This window comes from Muntiacus reevesi, chromosome 18, assembly GCF_963930625.1.
Source record: "Muntiacus reevesi chromosome 18, mMunRee1.1, whole genome shotgun sequence".
Lineage (NCBI taxonomy): Eukaryota > Metazoa > Chordata > Mammalia > Artiodactyla > Cervidae > Muntiacus > Muntiacus reevesi.
In genome coordinates, this window is record NC_089266.1 from 41,971,791 (window position 1) to 41,989,673 (window position 17,883).

A 17,883-nucleotide genomic window follows, 5' to 3' on the forward strand; every position below is an offset into this window, starting at 1 on the left:
CTCGTAGGCAGTTATCACTCCTCTCAGGCCTCTGTTTCCCAGCAGGCCCTGCAGGCTCTGTGGATGTAATAGTGCTTCCGGCGTCGGGAAGTGACGTTGGAGGTAAACAGGTTCTGTCGCCGTGGCAGCGGCTGAAGCTGCTGGGCGGGTGTCGGCTGCAGCCGACTGGAGAGAGGCGCTGACTGCCGACGTTAGCCTGGGTCGCCGGCGCTGTCGCTGCTGGGTGAACAGGTAGGCCGTGACTCCGGGTTGGCGGGCTTGGGGCAGGCCGGGGGTGAGATGAGCCTAATAGGCTCACGTTCGGAGGAAAAGCAGTCCCGGGGCGAAAGAAACGTGGGAATTCCGCCCGGCTCTGGGAGCGGTTTTACCCCCGGCTAGGGCCTGGAGCTTTACGCGTTGCTGCTCGCAACTATCTTAGGAAACTGCGGCTCAGATTAAGTTCAAGCAGTTTACATAGTGAAGACGCGAGCGCCACACCCAGGTCCTCCTAATTTTCCCACACCCCACGGGTGGAGCCTGCTCGGAGCGCCCAGCGTGGGTCAGGGGAGAACCCGGGGGTGGGTTTGGAGGAGAGCGCGTCACCACTCTCATCTTCCTGGAACTCAGTCCGGCTCTTGTTCCCGGTGTTCCTCAGATGTGGTGGGATTTGGGAGAGAATCCAGTAGTCGGCTTTGAACCCTCTCCGCTTCTTCTCCGGTCTGACCCTTCTCATTCAGTTATCCCTTCCAGCCGTGCAGCTGGCTCAGGCCAGGTACGCGGGAATCTTGCCTGACTCTCACTCCTCCCCAAAACCCCTGCGTCAGTCATCCTTTACTAAGTCCTATTAACTCGACTTACAAAACATCTCAAATCGGAACACTTTTCTTCCGCTCCAAGCCTTGGTTACTGAAATAGCCTGCTCTGATTTCACAGTCATTCATACCACACACATTTGCTGAGTGCCAGTTTCTGTGCAGGCATCATGTTAGATGCTAGGGTAACAGTGATGAACAAGATAGTTGTAGCTCCCTTCTCTTATTTCCTCCAACCCATTCTCCATCCTGGGTCAGAGTGATCTCCCTAAAGGGCATGTCTGATTATGCCCCTCTGCTGAGAATCCACTGGCTGCCCATTAAACGCTTATGAGAAAATCCAGGCTCATTACTGCAGCTTTCAGAGCCCTCCACCATCCAGCCCTAGCCTTCCCATCTCACCTCATCATGTTTCTCTCTCTCTCTCTCGCTCAGTCTTTCAACCACGCTAGCCTCTTGGCTCTTGTTACAGGTTCCATTTCTCATAGCCTCAGCATCTTCACATAGGCTTTTCCTTCTGCCCAGAATACCTCCTCCTCCCTTCACTTGACAAACTTCTGGACAGCCTTGACTTCTCAGTGTGTCACTTTCTCAGAAGAGTTTTGTTTACAATTTTTGGGGGTAATTTTGTGTCCACATGAATTTTATCCTCCTGCTACAGCTTCATGTAGCACCATGTGCTTTTCCTCATAATTTTCTCACAATTGGTGATTATTTGTTTACTGTCTGTCCAGAGGTTGGGAACTTAAAGCATTGAAGCATTTTCTTCACTACACTATCCCCGGGACAGGGCCTCAGTAGATGTTTGTGAATAAATGCAAGCTCTCTGGGAAGAGAGTGCAGATTGAAGCAGATTTCTGTGCCCTCTGGTTATTTGAATCAGTTTGTCTGGTTAGTTACTTGTGTGTGTGCTCAGTCGCTCAGTTGTGTATGACTCTTTTGCGACCCCGTGGACTGAAGCCCATCAGGCTCCTCTGTCCATGGAATTTTCTAGGCAAGAATACTGGAGTGGGTTGCCATTTCCTCCTCAAGGGGATCTTCCCAACCCAGGGATTGAACCTGCGTCTCTTGTGTCTCCTGCATCGGCAGGTCGATTCTTAACCACTCACCTGGTAGCTGCTAGATGCTTAGACAAGCGGTCCCTTTTAGGCACCAGGGACCAGATTCATGGAAGACAGTTTTTCCACAGTTGGGGGGTAGAGGCAGGGCTGGGGTGATGATTTTGGGATGATTCAAGTGCATTACATTTTCTGTGCACTTTATTCCTATTATTATTACATCAGCTCCACCTCAGATCATCAGGCATTAGATCCTGGAAGTTGGGGGCCCCTGACTTAAACTATATGTGTAAATAGAACAAATAGAAAGACATCGTTTTTAAAAAGCCCAATTACAAGGGAACTCTGGATGATTAAAGTGTTTCAAAAGGAAGGTGCTAGCTGACTGACTTGAATGGACTGCAGTGAGGCGAAAGGTCCTGGGCCAGTCATACACAGCTAAACATGGGTTAGTTGGCCCACACAATCTTGGATGTGGGTTTTGGGTGTTTTTTTTTTTTTTTTTTCTTACTTAAAATTTTTGTATTAAAGGAGATACTCTTCTTTAAAAGTCAGATTGCGTATGTAAATCTGGATTTCGGGTCCTCCTGAAAATCAGTTCTGGCAACAATGGAACTTCATTCTTTTTAACCATTGCTCTTTCTGTGGTATACCTACCCCGGCAAGTTGCTCCCAGAATCACCCATTCAGAACAGAACTTCTCTAACGTAATGGGAAGGGAGACCAGGGAGGCTGGGGGAGGCGGGAGGGAAGGACCAGGTTGTGGTAGCCTTCAGAACTCCGGGGGTTCCCAAGTTGGTGTAGCAGCCAGTGGCTAGACCTAAGTAGCATTGCCTCCCTTTTTAGACAGGGCATGTGCTCTCTTATTTTTATTTTGTATGTGTGTTTAAGCCACAAGGAGGGTGAATTTTCAGTGTTTCGTTCCCAGAATTGAGGCATCCTTTGGACCAGGAATGTGAGGTGGCCTGGGAAGGGAGAAGATCTCTCTGCTGGTTCTTGTCTACAGAAAAAAGCCAAACTCCTTAGCTTGGCCCACAGGGTGTTTCTGATCTGGCTCCACCTGACTTTCCCTCTCCATCCTGTCCTTTCAACTTCTAGTCAGGAATAGGCCCTTCCAATGGCTTTGTGCTCCTGTCCAGGCTCTCTTCTCTGCTTGGAATGCCTTGCCCTGACCTCCTTACTTGGCATGTTCTTGCTGATATTTCACTCTTTTTTGTGTTTTCTGCTAGAAAGAGACTGACCCAACTTTGGGTCCCAGTTGAGGCAGGTGTGCCTGTGGCATACATTATGGGTAATATTCTTAGCCCTGGCTTCTTGTGTTTATTTATTTTTTTCCTGTGTTTATTTTTAACCCTAATTTTTAATTCACTCAGATTTTCTTTTACTTGTCTTTCATGTTGTTCCAGCACTATATTTGAAAAGCTCTTGTATGTCCTTTTGGGTCCCTTTGGGGATAAATAAATATGCTATGGCTCCCAGCTTAGTTTCCATGTCGCTCCCTCACCCCGAGTTAACTGTTCTCCTTTCCTCCAGCTCTTTAGTGACACTTCTGTAAAGGCACTTAACTGTGATTTTTCAGTGTACGTGTCTGTCTTCCTCCAGCTACACTCTGCTCCTCCGGGGCAGGCACCATGTCGCACGCATCTTTGTCCCCAGCATCTAGCAGTGCTGGCATGTAGTTGGCACTCCAGGAATGTGTGTTGAATGAACGATGCCTGTGACAAGCAACTGGACTTTATTCTTTCCTGACCCTTGCTCCTATGACACACCTCTCCCTGGCTGACCCTGTCAGAACCTCTCTTCTCTGGGGAGGAAGCTGGAAGGCAAACAAGGTGAGGCTCAGAGAGGCGAAGGCAGAGGGAAGGGGGAGCCTTTGGAACATCTGGGCTTTTGGCCTTGGTGTCTGGGGCCAGGAGTGGGGCTGGGTTGGAAACTGGCTTCTCTTTGAGGGGCTGGGAAGTGATCAGGGGCTGGGGCTGCTTTCTTTACAGCCATGGCCAAGGACATCCTGGCCGAAGCTGGGCTGCACTTTGATGAGCTGAACAAGCTGCGGGTGTTGGACCCGGAGGTTACCCAGCAGACCATAGAGCTCAAGGAAGAATGCAAGGCCTTTGTGGACAGTGAGTCTCGCCTTGGGGGATACGGTGCCACTCAGCCTTGTGTCTTGTCCCCACCCCCCTACTGCAGCTCTGGGCCCTGCCCAAGCGGAGCTGCTGGCTCCCAGGAGGTTGAACCTGGCCCTCCTGAATTCCCATGTGCCACCCACCTTGTCTGCATGCCCTCCTGTGCTCTTGGGTAGGCCCAGGGCACCAATCAAACACGGCAGTGGAGACAGGAGGGTGTTTGTTTAGGTAGGCAGTCCCAGGAACCTTCAACTTCAGAACCATGACTTGGGTGTGGGAAACAGGGTTAGGATTTGATTTCTTGGGAGAAATAGTGTTCTCAGTGGCAGACTCGCCATTGTTTGGAGTGAGTTGATCACCTGGAGTTTGGAGAGGCAGTTGAAAAGACTTGAAGTCATTTTTTTTTTTAAAGCTAGTGATAGCCAGGATGCTTCCTGTCTCAGCAGCCAAACAAGCCCGGTAGCAGCAAATACAGAGATGGAGCCTGTATCTGAACCTTCTGGGGAGTCTCTAGGCTCTGGAGAGAGCTTGACTGGCGGAAGGTAGTGGCTCCTCTCACCAGTCTTCTGAACGCCATGTGCATGTCGTCTTACCCTCTGGGTCTTGGTTTACTCCTCAGTAACACGGGTTCCACTATACCCAGGGACATGGGAAAGAACAAACGAGAGATTAACTCCTTAAATGCTTTGAGCTTTTCATTAGCCCTGGTCACAGGTAGAAAGCCCCCACTCCCCAGCAGCTCAAATCTAGTGTCTTACCCATGGCTTGTCCAGAGGCAGCATTCATATCCTGGGGTGGTCCTTTTGTGAGGTCAGCCCTTTTGTGCTTCCCGTCATTCCTAGGACAGCAGGATTCGGTCCATCCCCAAGGTGCGCCCATCAAGAGCCTCCCTGGCTCGAGCTACAGCTTCTGGCTGCTTCAGTGGGGACTCAAGATCCAAATACACTCCAACCCAGCTCTGGGCTCATGGCCACCCTTCTCTAGGTTCAGACCAAGGCTGTCAGACACCAAATGGCTTTTCACACAAATTAGAAGAGGCGGTTAGCCCTGCCCTCTCGCCACAAGGAAATGGTGAGGGAGAGTGGTGATGCTGAAAAATAAAACTTTTGTTTTTGTTGTTCTTTCCACAAAAGAAATTGGCCAGTTTCAGAAAATAGTTGGTGGCTTGATTGAGCTTGTTGACCAACTTGCAAAGGAAGCAGAAAATGAGAAGATGAAGGTAAGATCAGCATGTATTTTTTCTTAACTTTCGGCCTGGTTCCCTAGCCTCTCATCATTCTGCTCTTTTTTTTTTTTTAAATCTGGTTCTTAAAAAAATTATTTATTTTTGGCTGTCCCGGGTCTTCGTTGCTGCTGTGTGGGCTTTCTCTAGTTGTGGGGAGCCAGGGCTATGCTTTGTTGTGGTGCATGGCTTCTCCTGTTGCGGAGCACAGACTCTCAGGTGTGCAGGCTGTGACAGTAGTTGCAGTGCGAAGCCTTAGTTGCCCTGTTGCCTGTGGGATCTTCTCAGAGCAGGAATTGAACCCATGTCCCTGCATTGGCAGGCAGATTCTTAATCACTGGACAGAGAAATCCCCTTTTTTTTTGGTGGGGAGGGCTAGGTGATGGGGAGTTCTTTAATTAAAATAAGATTTTAAATAAGAATGCCTGTGCAAATATTGAATGATTATGTTGTATACCTGGAACTAATATATGTCAATTATACTGCAATTTAAAAATAAGTAATTCCTGGTCCAGTTAACCCACTATTGAACTCTTACATGCCAGTGTATACTCTGTTTCCTTTAATCTTCACATCATCACTGAGATACGATGAATATGATAGGTGGTTTACCCTCACTTTATAAGTGAATGCATGCAGAGTACAGATGACTTGGCAAAGGACACAAGGCTAAATAGTGCACCAGATGGGCCACTGTGTGCCAGGCCCTAGATTCTAGGTCTGCAGATGCCAAGCTGCAACTGTTCTCACCAGGCACTTTGGGATCAGGAGGTTAAGCCTCCTTCGGACTTACTCCTAAAACTCTGAGGCTCGACCTTCCTTGCTCCCCTCCATTCCTCCCCCAGAGCCCCCATGTCCCTTCCCCAGTTGAGGACTTTCATGAAGTCATGACCTTCTTTGGCAATGTTTTTCTAGGCCATTGGTGCTCGGAACTTGCTCAAATCTATAGCGAAACAGAGAGAAGCCCAACAGCAGCAACTCCAGGCACTAATAGCAGAAAAGAAAATGCAGCTTGAAAGGTAAGTTTTGTTGTAAAGCAAGTTCTTTACTCAACTGCAATTTTGTTTTTCCTCTTGAATGGTCACCTCTTACCCTTGCTCTTCATCATTGTTCTCCCAGGAATAGTGTCTTATCGTCCTGATTTGAAGATTTTAAAAATAAAGTTAATTTGATGGGAAGAAGATTTGTTAATGTCAGACCACCTCTAGTAGTGTGAGGGCACACACACTTGTGTCTGGAGTTGGCTGGCTCTCTGCAAGGAAGCTTCTCAGGGCTGGAGACTTCTCAGGGGTGGCCCTAGGTAGAGCTTTGCCTCATTTTTCTCTCTCACTTGCCCTCACTAACTTCATTTTGAACTCACACCATTTCTTGGTATCATCTAAATCACTTCTGTTCTTTTCTGGAAGAATTAAGTTCCTGGTGTATTTCATCCATTTTGAGGGCTTCTAACAATTTTGTTTTTCAGGTATCGGGTTGAATATGAAGCTTTGTGTAAAGTAGAAGCAGAACAAAATGAGTTTATTGACCAATTTATTTTTCAGAAATGAACTGAAAATTTCATTTTCTAGCAGGAGGGCAAAAAAAGGAAAAAAACCCCACAACCCCCAAACCAAACAACCTCTGCATCATTCCATGACTTGACCAATGACCCAGGTGTATCATGAGAGAAGCTGTGTGAGGAACTGCAGCCTCTCTGAAGGCAGTAACAAACCTGGGGGAGTTTGTTTCGGATATCAGTGCATATCTACAGGCGAACATCCGGTGGCCATCGTGGTCCAGGTTCTCACCTCTTGCATTCTCAGTCTGAACTGAGCAGCCTGTCAACTTTCTTTTTGTAAATTCACAAAGCTTTGGAAGGAAAAGCAATAAATTATTATTTTCAAATGGCTTGATCTGCCTCTCTTCCGTGCCCCTGAAGTGTACATTTATTAACCCATTGTAAGAACCCTGGACTCTCCAGCCCTTAGTCCACAAACCAAACCAGGCAGTGGTCAGCAGCTACCTTTATTTTGACCAGACACACAAGTCAGATGATATTCCCCAAAGTCAGACCATTAGGGCTTGTAAGCAAAATAGGCAAAAAGGGGGAACTAACCAGGACCAGCATCTACCATTTTTCATGTGCGTTCACAAGTCTTTTTGAGTTGGCCTCGAGTATGAACTTAAAGCAAGCAGGATACCAAATAAAGAGACCTTATATGCACACACTGGACCTGTCATGGCCAGCCCCCCACCCCTACCCCAACTGGGTACAGGACAAAGAATTATGAAACTGTTTGGTAGGATGAAGTTATCCAGTAGGAAGCATTCCTCCAGCTCAGGCTTGAGACACCAGACCTCAGAGTAAAGGAACTCATGTGGTCTGTAAAAACTAACGGAAGACTAAGGTTTAGAAAGAGAATGAAAAAGGAGACTTTAAAAATTCTCTTCTCCTGGGATGACCTATTTTAGGACAGAAACAATATACCTTCCAGTCTGACCCATTTCCAACTGAAAGTCATGCCAAGGTTGAATCTTAAAGGAAAACTAAATTTATAACCTCTTACAGAATATTTCACCCCTACCTATGGGTAGGGGCAAGGAAACAATTTTTAATGAATATTAGGTATAATTTCAAACTGAATTTTGCTCATCAGTGGTATTCTGTAGAGACTCATGAGTCATAGTTTTAGTCACATGTATCCTGTGAGTCAGATGACTCAGGTACATGCCAAGCAGGCCATGTTTCTTGGAAGTTTATCTAATTTCTGGTCTGGTTCTGCTTTTAGTAATCCTGCAGTGGCACCTGGGGACACGCTGAGGAGACCTTTGGCACCACTTCCATCACCCAGCCACACCCCTCTGCCCGTCCTCGGGTGATCAGTCTGTCTGTGTCAAAGCTCTTGGAAGGTGAGGGTCTGGTGTGCCTCCTGCCAGGGTCTTGCTCATGTGTGTTGCTGCTGCTGTGGTTCAGATATTACTGAAAACATGGGTTCTGAGCACTGTTCCTGGTACTGGGTCCAACAGGAAACTGCCTGGTGGTCACCTCTCCACTGGACCCAGGGGCATTCCTCTCATTTTTTCTTTCTTTTCTCCTCAGACTTGTAGTAGGGGTCCCGCACCATGAAAAGCAGAAGAATAAGAGGGAGGAGAAAGTAGGGGATATAGACAGATATCAGGAATAGTCGTTCCTGGAAAGTCTTAGGTCCTTGTCCTCTGAAATGACTGGCTTTGGAGAAATCATCGAGTAGCAATGTGAAGAGGATGGGAATCAGAGTTGTCATGGTGTGAACCGAGTAGATGATGGCAGGGGTGCGGATCCACTTGCAGCCTCCTGAGGTCAGGGAGGAGAGAAAGAACAGGGTGAGATCTGCTCATGGCTCCAGGGGAGCCCGCCATACCCTCCACCCGTCTCTGCCTGCTCCCTTCAGTTCATTCTACCTCCCTTTCCAAGTGGAAAGAAATGGAAAACTGGATGTGATACAATAGTGTCCAATGTGCAGTCCTTATGTGACCGCTGGAGCCCTAGCACTGACTGCTGAAGGACATGGGTGGAGTCGGAATTCAGAAAAACTCTAGGGCAGTAAAATGGCCATTATACGGTAAACTCAGCTGGTCTCAAATGCAGAGGGTGGGGAGCAGGGACGCTCTGCCATCAGCATCTCTCTGCTAAGTAAGTATATATGGATGAGAAGAATCAACAGATTCTGCTAAGAGTTGGATTTGAGGGCTCCAGTGGGAAATAAGCTGTATAAGTTTATTTACAATGAACACTGGTATGGCCAACTTCTTTTTAAAAGCAGTAGTCATATGGGGACACTGGAAGAATAATCTTTAAGTGAGAAGTCAGGCCACTTAGGGATGACTTGCTGCTACTGCTTATAAGCCAGTATGATACTACCCAAAGCAGAAAAATAAAAGCCAAAACAAAAAATTCTAGGAAAACAATAAAAGGGAACAAGTTCAATCTGTAAAGTAGCCTCAGGTGACGTGTGTGAGGTTTCCAGTTGACTGAGGCAGTCCTGCAGCTGCACTGATCCTACACGCTATCCTGAGCCACACTGATGTCCCTTTACAAGATCGATCCTGACCATTCCCACCCCCTCCTGTATCATCCTCACACGTCCGCCAGGGACCACTCCCCTTCCTTGGTGGAACTTTCCCCAAAGATTTCTGAGACCTGGGCTCAGAGCAAAAATGGAATTTCTCCATTTACTCACCTTTGAAGAAGGCATATGCTGCGATGGGAAAGAAAGGCAGCTGAAACACAAGCTCGCAGAACAGGAAGGACTTGAACCACACCGGGTGGTTCTGGAGGAGAGGGTCTTTGAACTCCTCAATATACCACTGCTGCAGGTTTCTCAGCTGGGAAAAGACGAGGAACACGGGGAGTACAGCCACCTGGCAGGACTGGCTTCCGCGGCTCCAACCCTCCGAACGTGCCTGTCATCACCCAGCCCCTGGGCAGCAGACAGCACTCACAGCAGGCTTCAGCGGTGCAGCCAAGATGGTCATTTAATTAAAACTCACAAGCTCTCCCAGGTGGCATTAGTGGTCAAGAACCCACCTGCCAATGCAGGAGATGTGAGACACGGGTTCAATCCCTGGGTCAGGAAGATCCCCTGAGTAGGAAATGGCAACATACTCCAGTTTTCTTGCCTGAAGAATACCACAGAGAGGAACCTGGTGGGCTACAGTCCATGGGGTCGCACGGAGTCTGACACGACTGATGCGACTTAGCAGCAGCACGCGTGTGCACGCACACACACACACACACACACACTCTCTCTCTCTCTCTCTCTCTCTCTCTTTCTCTCTCTGTCTACCTCAAGTGTTACCTTCGCCCAGCAGCTTTTCTCAGCTCTTCCAGCCCCCCTGTGCTGCCCAGAATTTATCTGTGATAACACATCCAGGTGTGTTGCCTACTGTCAAGAGCAACAATGGGTGGCACTTAGTAGGCTCTTTGCTGAACACACAAATGGGATGTATTGGCCAACGGTATCCTTCTTTATAAAGAAATGATATGAAAACCACCCTGAGGTTTGTCTTTTCACAACAGCAACTGCACACCAAGCTCCAAGGGCCAGATTTCCTCAAGTACAGAAATGAATTTGTCTTATTTTTGGTGGGGTAGGGGGGGTGAATGGAAGGAAGGTAAATCTAACCTCTGTGAAGATGCAATTTTAGACAATTTAAATAATCTCCAAATCTCAAATTCCTCTTCATTCTTAACTCGCCTAGTTCAAAAGTTGGTTTTTTTTTGTTTTTTAGGAGATCAGTAGGATATTTGTAGAGGAACAGACTGTATAGCTTTGTGAGTGGTCTCAGTGCTAGCACGGGCCCCACCTTCGTATTAACACTGTCAAATCGAAAGATGCAGATCCATCTTGATAGGGGGTGGGGGAGGCAGAAGGAGGAAGCAGGGGGGTCTGAGGTTGCCCCCTTTGTGCTCCTAGCCCAAAGCCTAGGGCTCTCCCCAGATAGATTACTGAAGGTCTGTGGCATTCAACCTCCTGGAGATGGCGCCTTGATATTGTAAGACAACTTCCAAGCTAGGAATCTGGCTTACAACGGAAAAGCCAAAGATACTTTTCCCGTTAATTTTTAATCTAAAGACTCACTATTGTGAAATAAGAGGCCTCTTTGCTGCGAGTGACCTTTAAGCAGATATCCAGGAACATACACTGTTAGTATAATTAATGACAGAAGGGCCTCAGCTAGATAGCCAGGTGATCTTGAATTTGTATTTGACTTGAAATTTAAATTTATGGAAATATCCTTAAGGATATTTCACTTTTCAGGATGGTAACGTAGAAAATATTCATGAAGGTTAAATCCCTACATCTCTCTGGACTCTGTTTTCTCATCTGTAAAACAAGCAACTTGGACTAAATGTTTTTTTAAGATCCTCTTTTGCTTTCTAGATTCACTTAAAAAAAAAATTAGACGGACCTATTTTAAAAGATTAGCAACAAAATTTAAAAGGCATTCTGATTGATTTGAACTTCACCTTCTATTTAATTAGTATTCATTCTCTCAGATCCACTTATTTCATAAATCCAAGCAGATATGTACAAGAAATTTGGTAATTTCTAAGAGGTTCAGAAGGATAATAGCAAAATTTAAAATACAGTTGACCCTCGAACAACATGGGTTTGAACTGTGCAGGTCCATGTATACATGGAGTTTTTTCAATGGTAAATACTACATGGTCAGTCAGTGGCTGGCTGAATCGGGATAGGGAGGAACCTGAGTACCAAGGGCTGACTATAAGTTATAAGTGGATTTTCAACTGTTTGGAGGGTCAACACCCTTCACCCCCAAGCAGAGTGAACAACATGGTACCTGGGGGCAGAGTGCCTGCCTCTGAGCAAAGCATTAAATCCCACTAAGCTGGTTACATAATTATAGTACCTACCTCATTGTTGGTAAGATAAAAGGAGGTAATACTTATAGTCCTAGAACAATGGCTAGCACACAGCTAATGCTAAGATTACTTGAATATAATTAATAAGGACCTGGAGTTCAATCTTACTAAAATCTCAGCATGCAACTAGTCATTGATTATTCCCCAAAAAGGTAATAAAACTGTTTCCATTTATACCTGACTCATGCTTGACTCAACTTACCACTGTTACCCATTAAAATATTCACCTGGCCTATGCACATGGATTTCTAGACCAGAGTTGCTACTGAACGGTCTTGCACTCCTCTAAACTTAGAATGAGCACACAGGCTGATTTCAGGCCTAGATGCTCACCTGTTTTTCCTTATTTTAATAGAAGCAATGCTGCTGCTGCTGCTAAGTCACGTCAGTCGTGCCCGACCCTGTGTGACCCCATAGATGGCAGCCCACCAGGCTCCCCCGTCCCTGGGATTCTCCAGGCAAGAATACTGGAGTGGGTTGCCATTTCCTTCTCCAATGTGTGAAAGTGAAAAATGAAAGTGAAGTCGCTCAGTCATGTCCGACTCTTAGCGACCCCATGGACTGCAGCCTATCGGGCTCCTCCGTCCATGGGATTTTCCAGGCAAGAGTACTGGAGTGGGGTGCCATTGCCTTCTCCGAAGCAATGCTACCCAGATGCAAATGATATCACAAAATGCTTCCATCCTCTCCATGTCCTAATCCAAACTGAATTCTTACCGTTTCACAGTTCTTTTCTAAGAGTTTATCTGGCTCAAACCAAGAAAGATATTTGCAAATTTCAGCCTAACCATTATGTGATCTCTACAAGCTTTTTAGTTCTAGGAGAAAATTCCTTCTCTTTAGGGAGGAAAAACACAACAGATGTTAAAATTTGGCATTTTTTCAAGGAGAATCTGAAAATAACTCAAGGTTTTTATTATTATTACTTCCCCATATGGAAGCAACACACCCATCATTGCCCACCCCAAAGCAACAAGAGTGATTAGAGACACAGGCCTTCAAAGCCGAGATACCCTGGTATTGCTAAGGCCTTTAAATAGCATCAGAGATACACACACACACAAGAGTTTCCGGTCAGATCCGGCCTGCTTTGGCTCTTGACCTTCAACAATAAGTCAACTTAAAAAAATAAAGCTGAGAAAACTTTACCAAATCAATTATGTAAGTTTAAATGGGGTCTTTATGATTTTGAACACATTTTCATTGTATTTTGTGAGCAAGGACTTGTGGGAATGGCACATTCAGAAAAGATAAGGAAGGGATTTTCCTGGCACAGTCCAGTGGTTAAGACCTCACCTTTCAATGCAGGGATGTGGGTTTGAACCCTGGTCAGGGAGCCAACACCTCACATGCCTCAAGGCCAAAAAACCAAAACTATACAACAGGAGCTGTACTGTAACAAATTCAATAAAGACGTCAAAAACAGTCCATCCAATTTTTAAAAAAAAAGAGAGAAACTAACAGCTGTTCGGTGTAGAAAGGCTGGCTGCCTGGAGTACGTAGCTGGCCAGGAGTAAAGGGACTCATAATACACAAGACCGTAAACTGGCGGCCTGCCTGAGTTCTGTTGGCCAAGATCATGTACCACCTGGGCCTATGCAGTAGACTGAATAATCTTAATCATACAAGCATGTATGAATGTAACCCTATTTGGCAAAAATGACTTTGCAGATGTGGTTAAAGTTAAGGACCATGAGATGGGAAGACTATCCTGGTTATCTGGTGAGCCCTAAATGTAATGACAAGTGTTCTTATAAACATCAGGCAGAGGGAGATTGAACTAAAGAAAACAAAGCAAAGTAAGACAGAAGCGGAGATTGATGTGATGTGGCCACGAGCCAAGAAGACCTGCAACCACCAGAAACTGGAAGAGACCAGGAACAGATCTTCCACCAGGACTGTCAGAAGGAATCAGGCCTGCAAGACTCATTTCTTTTTTTTTATTTTAAATATTTATTTTTATTTATTTCTTTGGCTATGCTGGGGCTTAGTTGTGGCATGCAAGATCTTTAGTTGTGGCATGTGGGATCTAGTTCCCTGACCACGGAACGAACCTGGGCCCCCTGCATTGGGAGTGCAGAGTCTTAGCCACTGGACCACCAGGGAAGTCCCTGCAAGACTCATTTCAAACTTCTGACCTCCAAAACTGAAACAGAACAAATTCATGTTGTTTTAAGCCACTTTATTTTTGTAATTTGCTGCAGAAGCAAGAGGAAACTAATATACCCTGTATATGTTTAAGCTTGTGACTTTAAACAAGAGTCGGTCAGCTCTTTCTTAACAGTTGAAGAGCCCTGACTTACCCAAGGTGCTCAAGAGGTTCTTGGAACAACCAAACCCCAGACTTCAGTCCAGAGCTCTTGCCACACACAACCTACACTTTTCCCAGGAAAAGGTAGGTCAGAGATCTTCCTAGTTACGCTTGGAGCTAGAAACAAACCAGACTATGGAGTGGTGGTATATTGTTGAACAGTGGCTCTTAACCTTTTTGGTAAGGTCAGACCCCTGAAAAAGTTGATGGAAGCTATGTAAAACACAGGGCACACGCAATTCTGCATACCCCATGAGGGGTTCATGGACCTCAGGTTAAGAACCCCTGCTTTGCAGAGAAAAAGCATTTAAGGAGAAACAGAGGCAAAATCAAATCTTTAGGTAGACAAGTCAGGTTTGCCTATAGTTCTGCTGACAAATTGGAGAAGGGTAGAACTGAGGACTGGAATCCCATGATAGTCGGTTATAGGGTCCAGACGTGAAAATAAATCTGAAAAAATCAAAAGCATTTAAAGCAAAGTTTAGTGTAAAGAGTGTTCTCCAACAACCAGGAAATGGGACCTTTGCCTGTATTTCTACTCAGATGATCATTCCTATTCAAACACAGTTTTTAAAAAGGCCCTGTTTGCAAGGTATCCTTAATTTACTTTAGAGATTTTGAAGTTGCAGGATCCTAATCTTGAAATCAAGACATTCTCTGCCAATGTCTTTATAGACGCATCTAATCCTACGTGCATGTTATTTCTTTGGGATTAGTCGGTATTTTTAAAGTCCTCCCAGGAAACACAACTTTAAAACCAATTCGATATGTAATTTAGACACTGGTTCATCCACTGTGTGCGTGTGTGTGTGCGCGCGCGCGCCCAGTGGCGTCGGACTCTTTGCGACCATATCAACTGTAGCCCACCAAGTTCCCCTGTCCATGGGATTTTCCAGACGAGAATACTGGAGTGGATTGCCATTTCCTCCTCCAGGGGACCTTCCCAACCCAGGGATCAAACCCGTGTCTCCTGCATCTCTTGCATTGGCAGGTGGATTCTTTACCCACTGAGCCAACCCGGGAAGCCCATTTATCCAGACCCTTTCCCTCAAATACGGACAACTGACCAGAGCTGGGGTATGGAAGTCTTAAAAAAAAAAAACAAAACCAAACCAAGAGAACTGTCTTCAAAGGGGGTAAGGTGTTCGCCCCAGGAGCCTGAGAGAAGCCGTCGGGAGAAACAAAGAAAAGCCCAAGATGTCGAGGTAAAGACCGTCGGCGGGGCCCAAGGAAAGTGGGAGGGAACCCTGAGTGGGCGAGGCCCGAGGAGGGGACGCGATGGGGACGCCGGGGCAACCGCTACGACGATGGGCCCCAACCTCAGCGACCCGCGACCGGGACGGAAGGCACCCTCACCTCGGCGGGGTAGAGATCGCGCGGCAGCACCCCCTGCAGGTCCACGAGCAGGGTGATGGGGATGTGGGACAGGAAGTAGAAGCCCAGCAACCACTCCAGGCCGCGCCGGGCGCCCAGAGTCCCCATAGTCCGTCGGTTGGGCTGAGCTGGAGCCGAGACGGTGCTCACCGGAACACGACGTCGGGAAAGCGCCGCGCCTGAGCTGTCCCGGGACCCCTGCGCCGCGCCCCGCCCCGCCCCGCCGCGAGGGCGACGCCGGCTGCTCCCATTGGCTGAGAAGTCGCGCGCGGGCCGGGAGCGTCCTCAGAGGCGGCCCGGGGACAGTTCCCATTGGTTGCGAGGAGCGCCGCGTGAGGCGGGGGCGGGGCTTCTCGGCGTCCGCCCAGAGCTTCTCAGGGCGCCCGGGGCTCCTCATCTCAGGGCACCAGCGGCTTTTTAGGGCGCCCGGCGCGCACAGCCGGAGAGGCTCTGGCCGCAGCGCTACCCGCCGGCCTTCTCGCCGCGACTGCGTGAGCGCTGGGCTTCGTAGCGTTTGCCCTTCGTGGCCCCTTCACTCATTATTACTCTTCCGTTCCTTCACGCCATCCGTTTAGTGCTTGCCGGGTGGCTCCTTTGTGCCCGGCCGTGGGGACTTAACGGGGATGGAGCGCCCAGTGCAGTGGGGTCTCACCCACCAGGGCCTGCCGGACATTGCGTGGTGGTGGTCCATGCCGTGGCGGCAGTCCCGGGCGTGGGAACAGCGGGCAAGATCCCTGGCCCGCCGGAGTTGAGGGTACCAGAAGCTTTCCGAAGGAGGTATAGGAGGCAGCCAGCCTCAGTTGAGAAAGAAGCACGGTGATACAGGAGGGGGTAGAATTGTCAGGTCTCGGTGATTCGCTGTGGAGAATGAGGGAGGCTCAAGGGTTCGTTTTCAGGCCGCGCGAATATTGATCTTTAAAAACATACTGGACCTGGGTCTGCCCTGGAACAGGACGTGTGAGGCACCCATTTGCTGAGAAGAGGGACATAGAGATGTGAGTCGAAGAGAAAGATAATTTGCTTCTGGCCATGTTGTTACTGAGCATTCTCTGCAGCATCTGAGTGGGAAAGTCCAGGAGGCAGTTAGATGAACACGTCTGAAGATGTGGATTTGTAAGGCATCCGTGTTTGTTGGACGTGGAAATTTTGAGAGCCCAAGGCCTGTGAGAGATCTTGGACGACCTCAGGGGTCAGGGGAGGAGGGGACTGAGATATACAGGTAGACAGCAGGAGTGTGATGTCTCAGAAACACAGGGAAGAAGGGGGTTCTGCTGTGTCAGAACAATAAGTGGTACCTACCTGTGACCTGTGAAAGCAGCTGTGGTTGTTGGAGGCAGGAGCCAGGCCGGCAAGGAGCAAGGAGGTGGGGAAATGGAGGTAGGGAGTTAGACATATTAGGAAGCAGAGGAGAGAGCCAGGGCAGGAACTGGAGGGATTTGTGTTGAAGAGAAGGCTGATTTATCTTCTTTTCAGAGGAGAGAGACCAGAGCACTTTCACGTGTCTAGATGCTGCTTGAAGTTTCTGGGTTTAGGGAGAGGTTGTCCAGACAGGAGAAAGAAAGCAGGGAATGTGGCTCAAGGCTGCCGAGGAGCTGGAGAGAATGGATCAGGGTTAGGTCAGCGGTGCACTGTGCTCCCCAGGGTGGAGCACTAGGACGGAGAAACGGTGGTCAGCGCAGAGGACCCAGCTGAGATCTGTGGCCATTGATCTGGGGCCTCTCCCAGGCTGTGTGCTTGCTCCATTGTGAGGTCTACGCAGAAAAAGGCTGTTGGGGTGAAAGGTAAGAAAGACAGCGTTGATGTTGAGGAGTTGAAGAAGAGAGTGATTGAAGAGATGGAGCACGCAGTTCGAACAGGATAGGGAGTGGGTGATGTAAGGCCAGAAGGGGCTGCTAGACTGGGAGAAACTGGAAAAGAGCACGGATTTGAGGCCTTACAGAGGCACGACTGCTGATGCGGTGGGAGAAACTAGACGAATGGGCCGGAAGGGTGAGCCAGTAGAACAAGTGGATACAATGTCTGGGTTCTGGGTATCAGGAGGAGGTTCTGCCCCTGGGAATCTGGCTGAAATGGAGTGGAAGGGAAGATATTTGGAGATCACGGGACAGAGAGCCCAGAGCATGGGATGGATCGACCACAGAGGCCACTGTGAGCCCATGGCCATAGGCTCGGTGTGTAAGGGGAGTGGCCAGGAGGGAGGTGAGCACGGGCTGAGGTCTGGCTTGATCCTCGGGGAGAGCGGAGAGGACGTGGTGTGAATGTGGCCTGGGGAGTAGGGAAACTGGTGACCCCACCTCCTGACCTTGAACTCTGTGGCGTGTGAGAAAGTGAACAGCCTGTGCTGGGGCGGGCTGTGGGAGAGCCCAAACCTCAGGGGCGGGGGAGCCAGGTGTCAGTTACTGCAGGAGGTGAGGGTTGAGGGCTTTGTGAGCCCCGTAGTAGAGGGGTTTGGGCTCTGGTGAGGAGTGGGGAGGAGAGAGCTGGGTAGAGGGGAGGGCCCAGCAGGAGAGGAGTGGAGATCTCCTTGGTGGTGAACAAGGGCTAAACATTATCAGAACGCAAGGTTCTGGCGTTCCCGGGGCCTCTAGGGGGCAGGCA

At 48.2% G+C, this 17,883-nt stretch overlaps 2 protein-coding genes across 3 annotated transcripts; one reads left to right on the top strand and one right to left on the bottom strand.

The window, feature by feature from the left end:
* The first annotated feature begins 73 nt into the window (after positions 1-73).
* Positions 74-7,078, top strand: IFT20 (intraflagellar transport 20). 2 transcript variants are annotated; one of them, XM_065910340.1, is made up of 6 exons: positions 75-231; positions 3,452-3,681; positions 3,841-3,969; positions 5,106-5,191; positions 6,110-6,213; positions 6,660-7,078. In XM_065910340.1, the coding sequence occupies exons 3-6, from the start codon at positions 3,843-3,845 to the stop codon at positions 6,739-6,741; spliced, it is 399 nt and encodes a 132-aa protein (XP_065766412.1). In that variant the 5' UTR covers positions 75-231; positions 3,452-3,681; positions 3,841-3,842; the 3' UTR covers positions 6,742-7,078. The 2 variants fall into 2 exon arrangements, with proteins under 2 accessions (XP_065766411.1, XP_065766412.1); XM_065910339.1 differs by lacking the exon at positions 3,452-3,681 and having other exon boundaries at positions 74-231.
* Positions 6,710-15,496, bottom strand: TMEM97 (transmembrane protein 97). The gene is made up of 3 exons (XM_065910338.1): positions 15,268-15,496; positions 9,394-9,538; positions 6,710-8,507 (listed from the first exon to the last, which is right to left on the bottom strand). The coding sequence occupies exons 1-3, from the start codon at positions 15,391-15,393 to the stop codon at positions 8,248-8,250; spliced, it is 531 nt and encodes a 176-aa protein (XP_065766410.1). The 5' UTR covers positions 15,394-15,496; the 3' UTR covers positions 6,710-8,247.
* Positions 15,497-17,883: the final 2,387 nt, after the last annotated feature.

Excerpts from the sequence above, each read along its gene's own strand:
- TMEM97 (XM_065910338.1), bottom strand. The coding sequence starts at position 15,393 with ATGGGGACTCTGGGCGCCCGGCGCGGCCTGGAGTGGTTGCTGGGCTTC. Across the intron at positions 9,539-15,267 it reads GCGATCTCTACCCCGCCGAG|CTGAGAAACCTGCAGCAGTG; the intron begins GTGAGGGTGCCT and ends GTCTTTTCCCAG. Across the intron at positions 8,508-9,393 it reads AGCATATGCCTTCTTCAAAG|GAGGCTGCAAGTGGATCCGC; the intron begins GTGAGTAAATGG and ends CCCTGACCTCAG.
- IFT20 (XM_065910339.1), top strand. The coding sequence starts at position 3,843 with ATGGCCAAGGACATCCTGGCCGAAGCTGGGCTGCACTTTGATGAGCTG. Across the intron at positions 3,970-5,105 it reads ATGCAAGGCCTTTGTGGACA|AAATTGGCCAGTTTCAGAAA; the intron begins GTGAGTCTCGCC and ends TTTCCACAAAAG. Across the intron at positions 5,192-6,109 it reads CAGAAAATGAGAAGATGAAG|GCCATTGGTGCTCGGAACTT; the intron begins GTAAGATCAGCA and ends ATGTTTTTCTAG.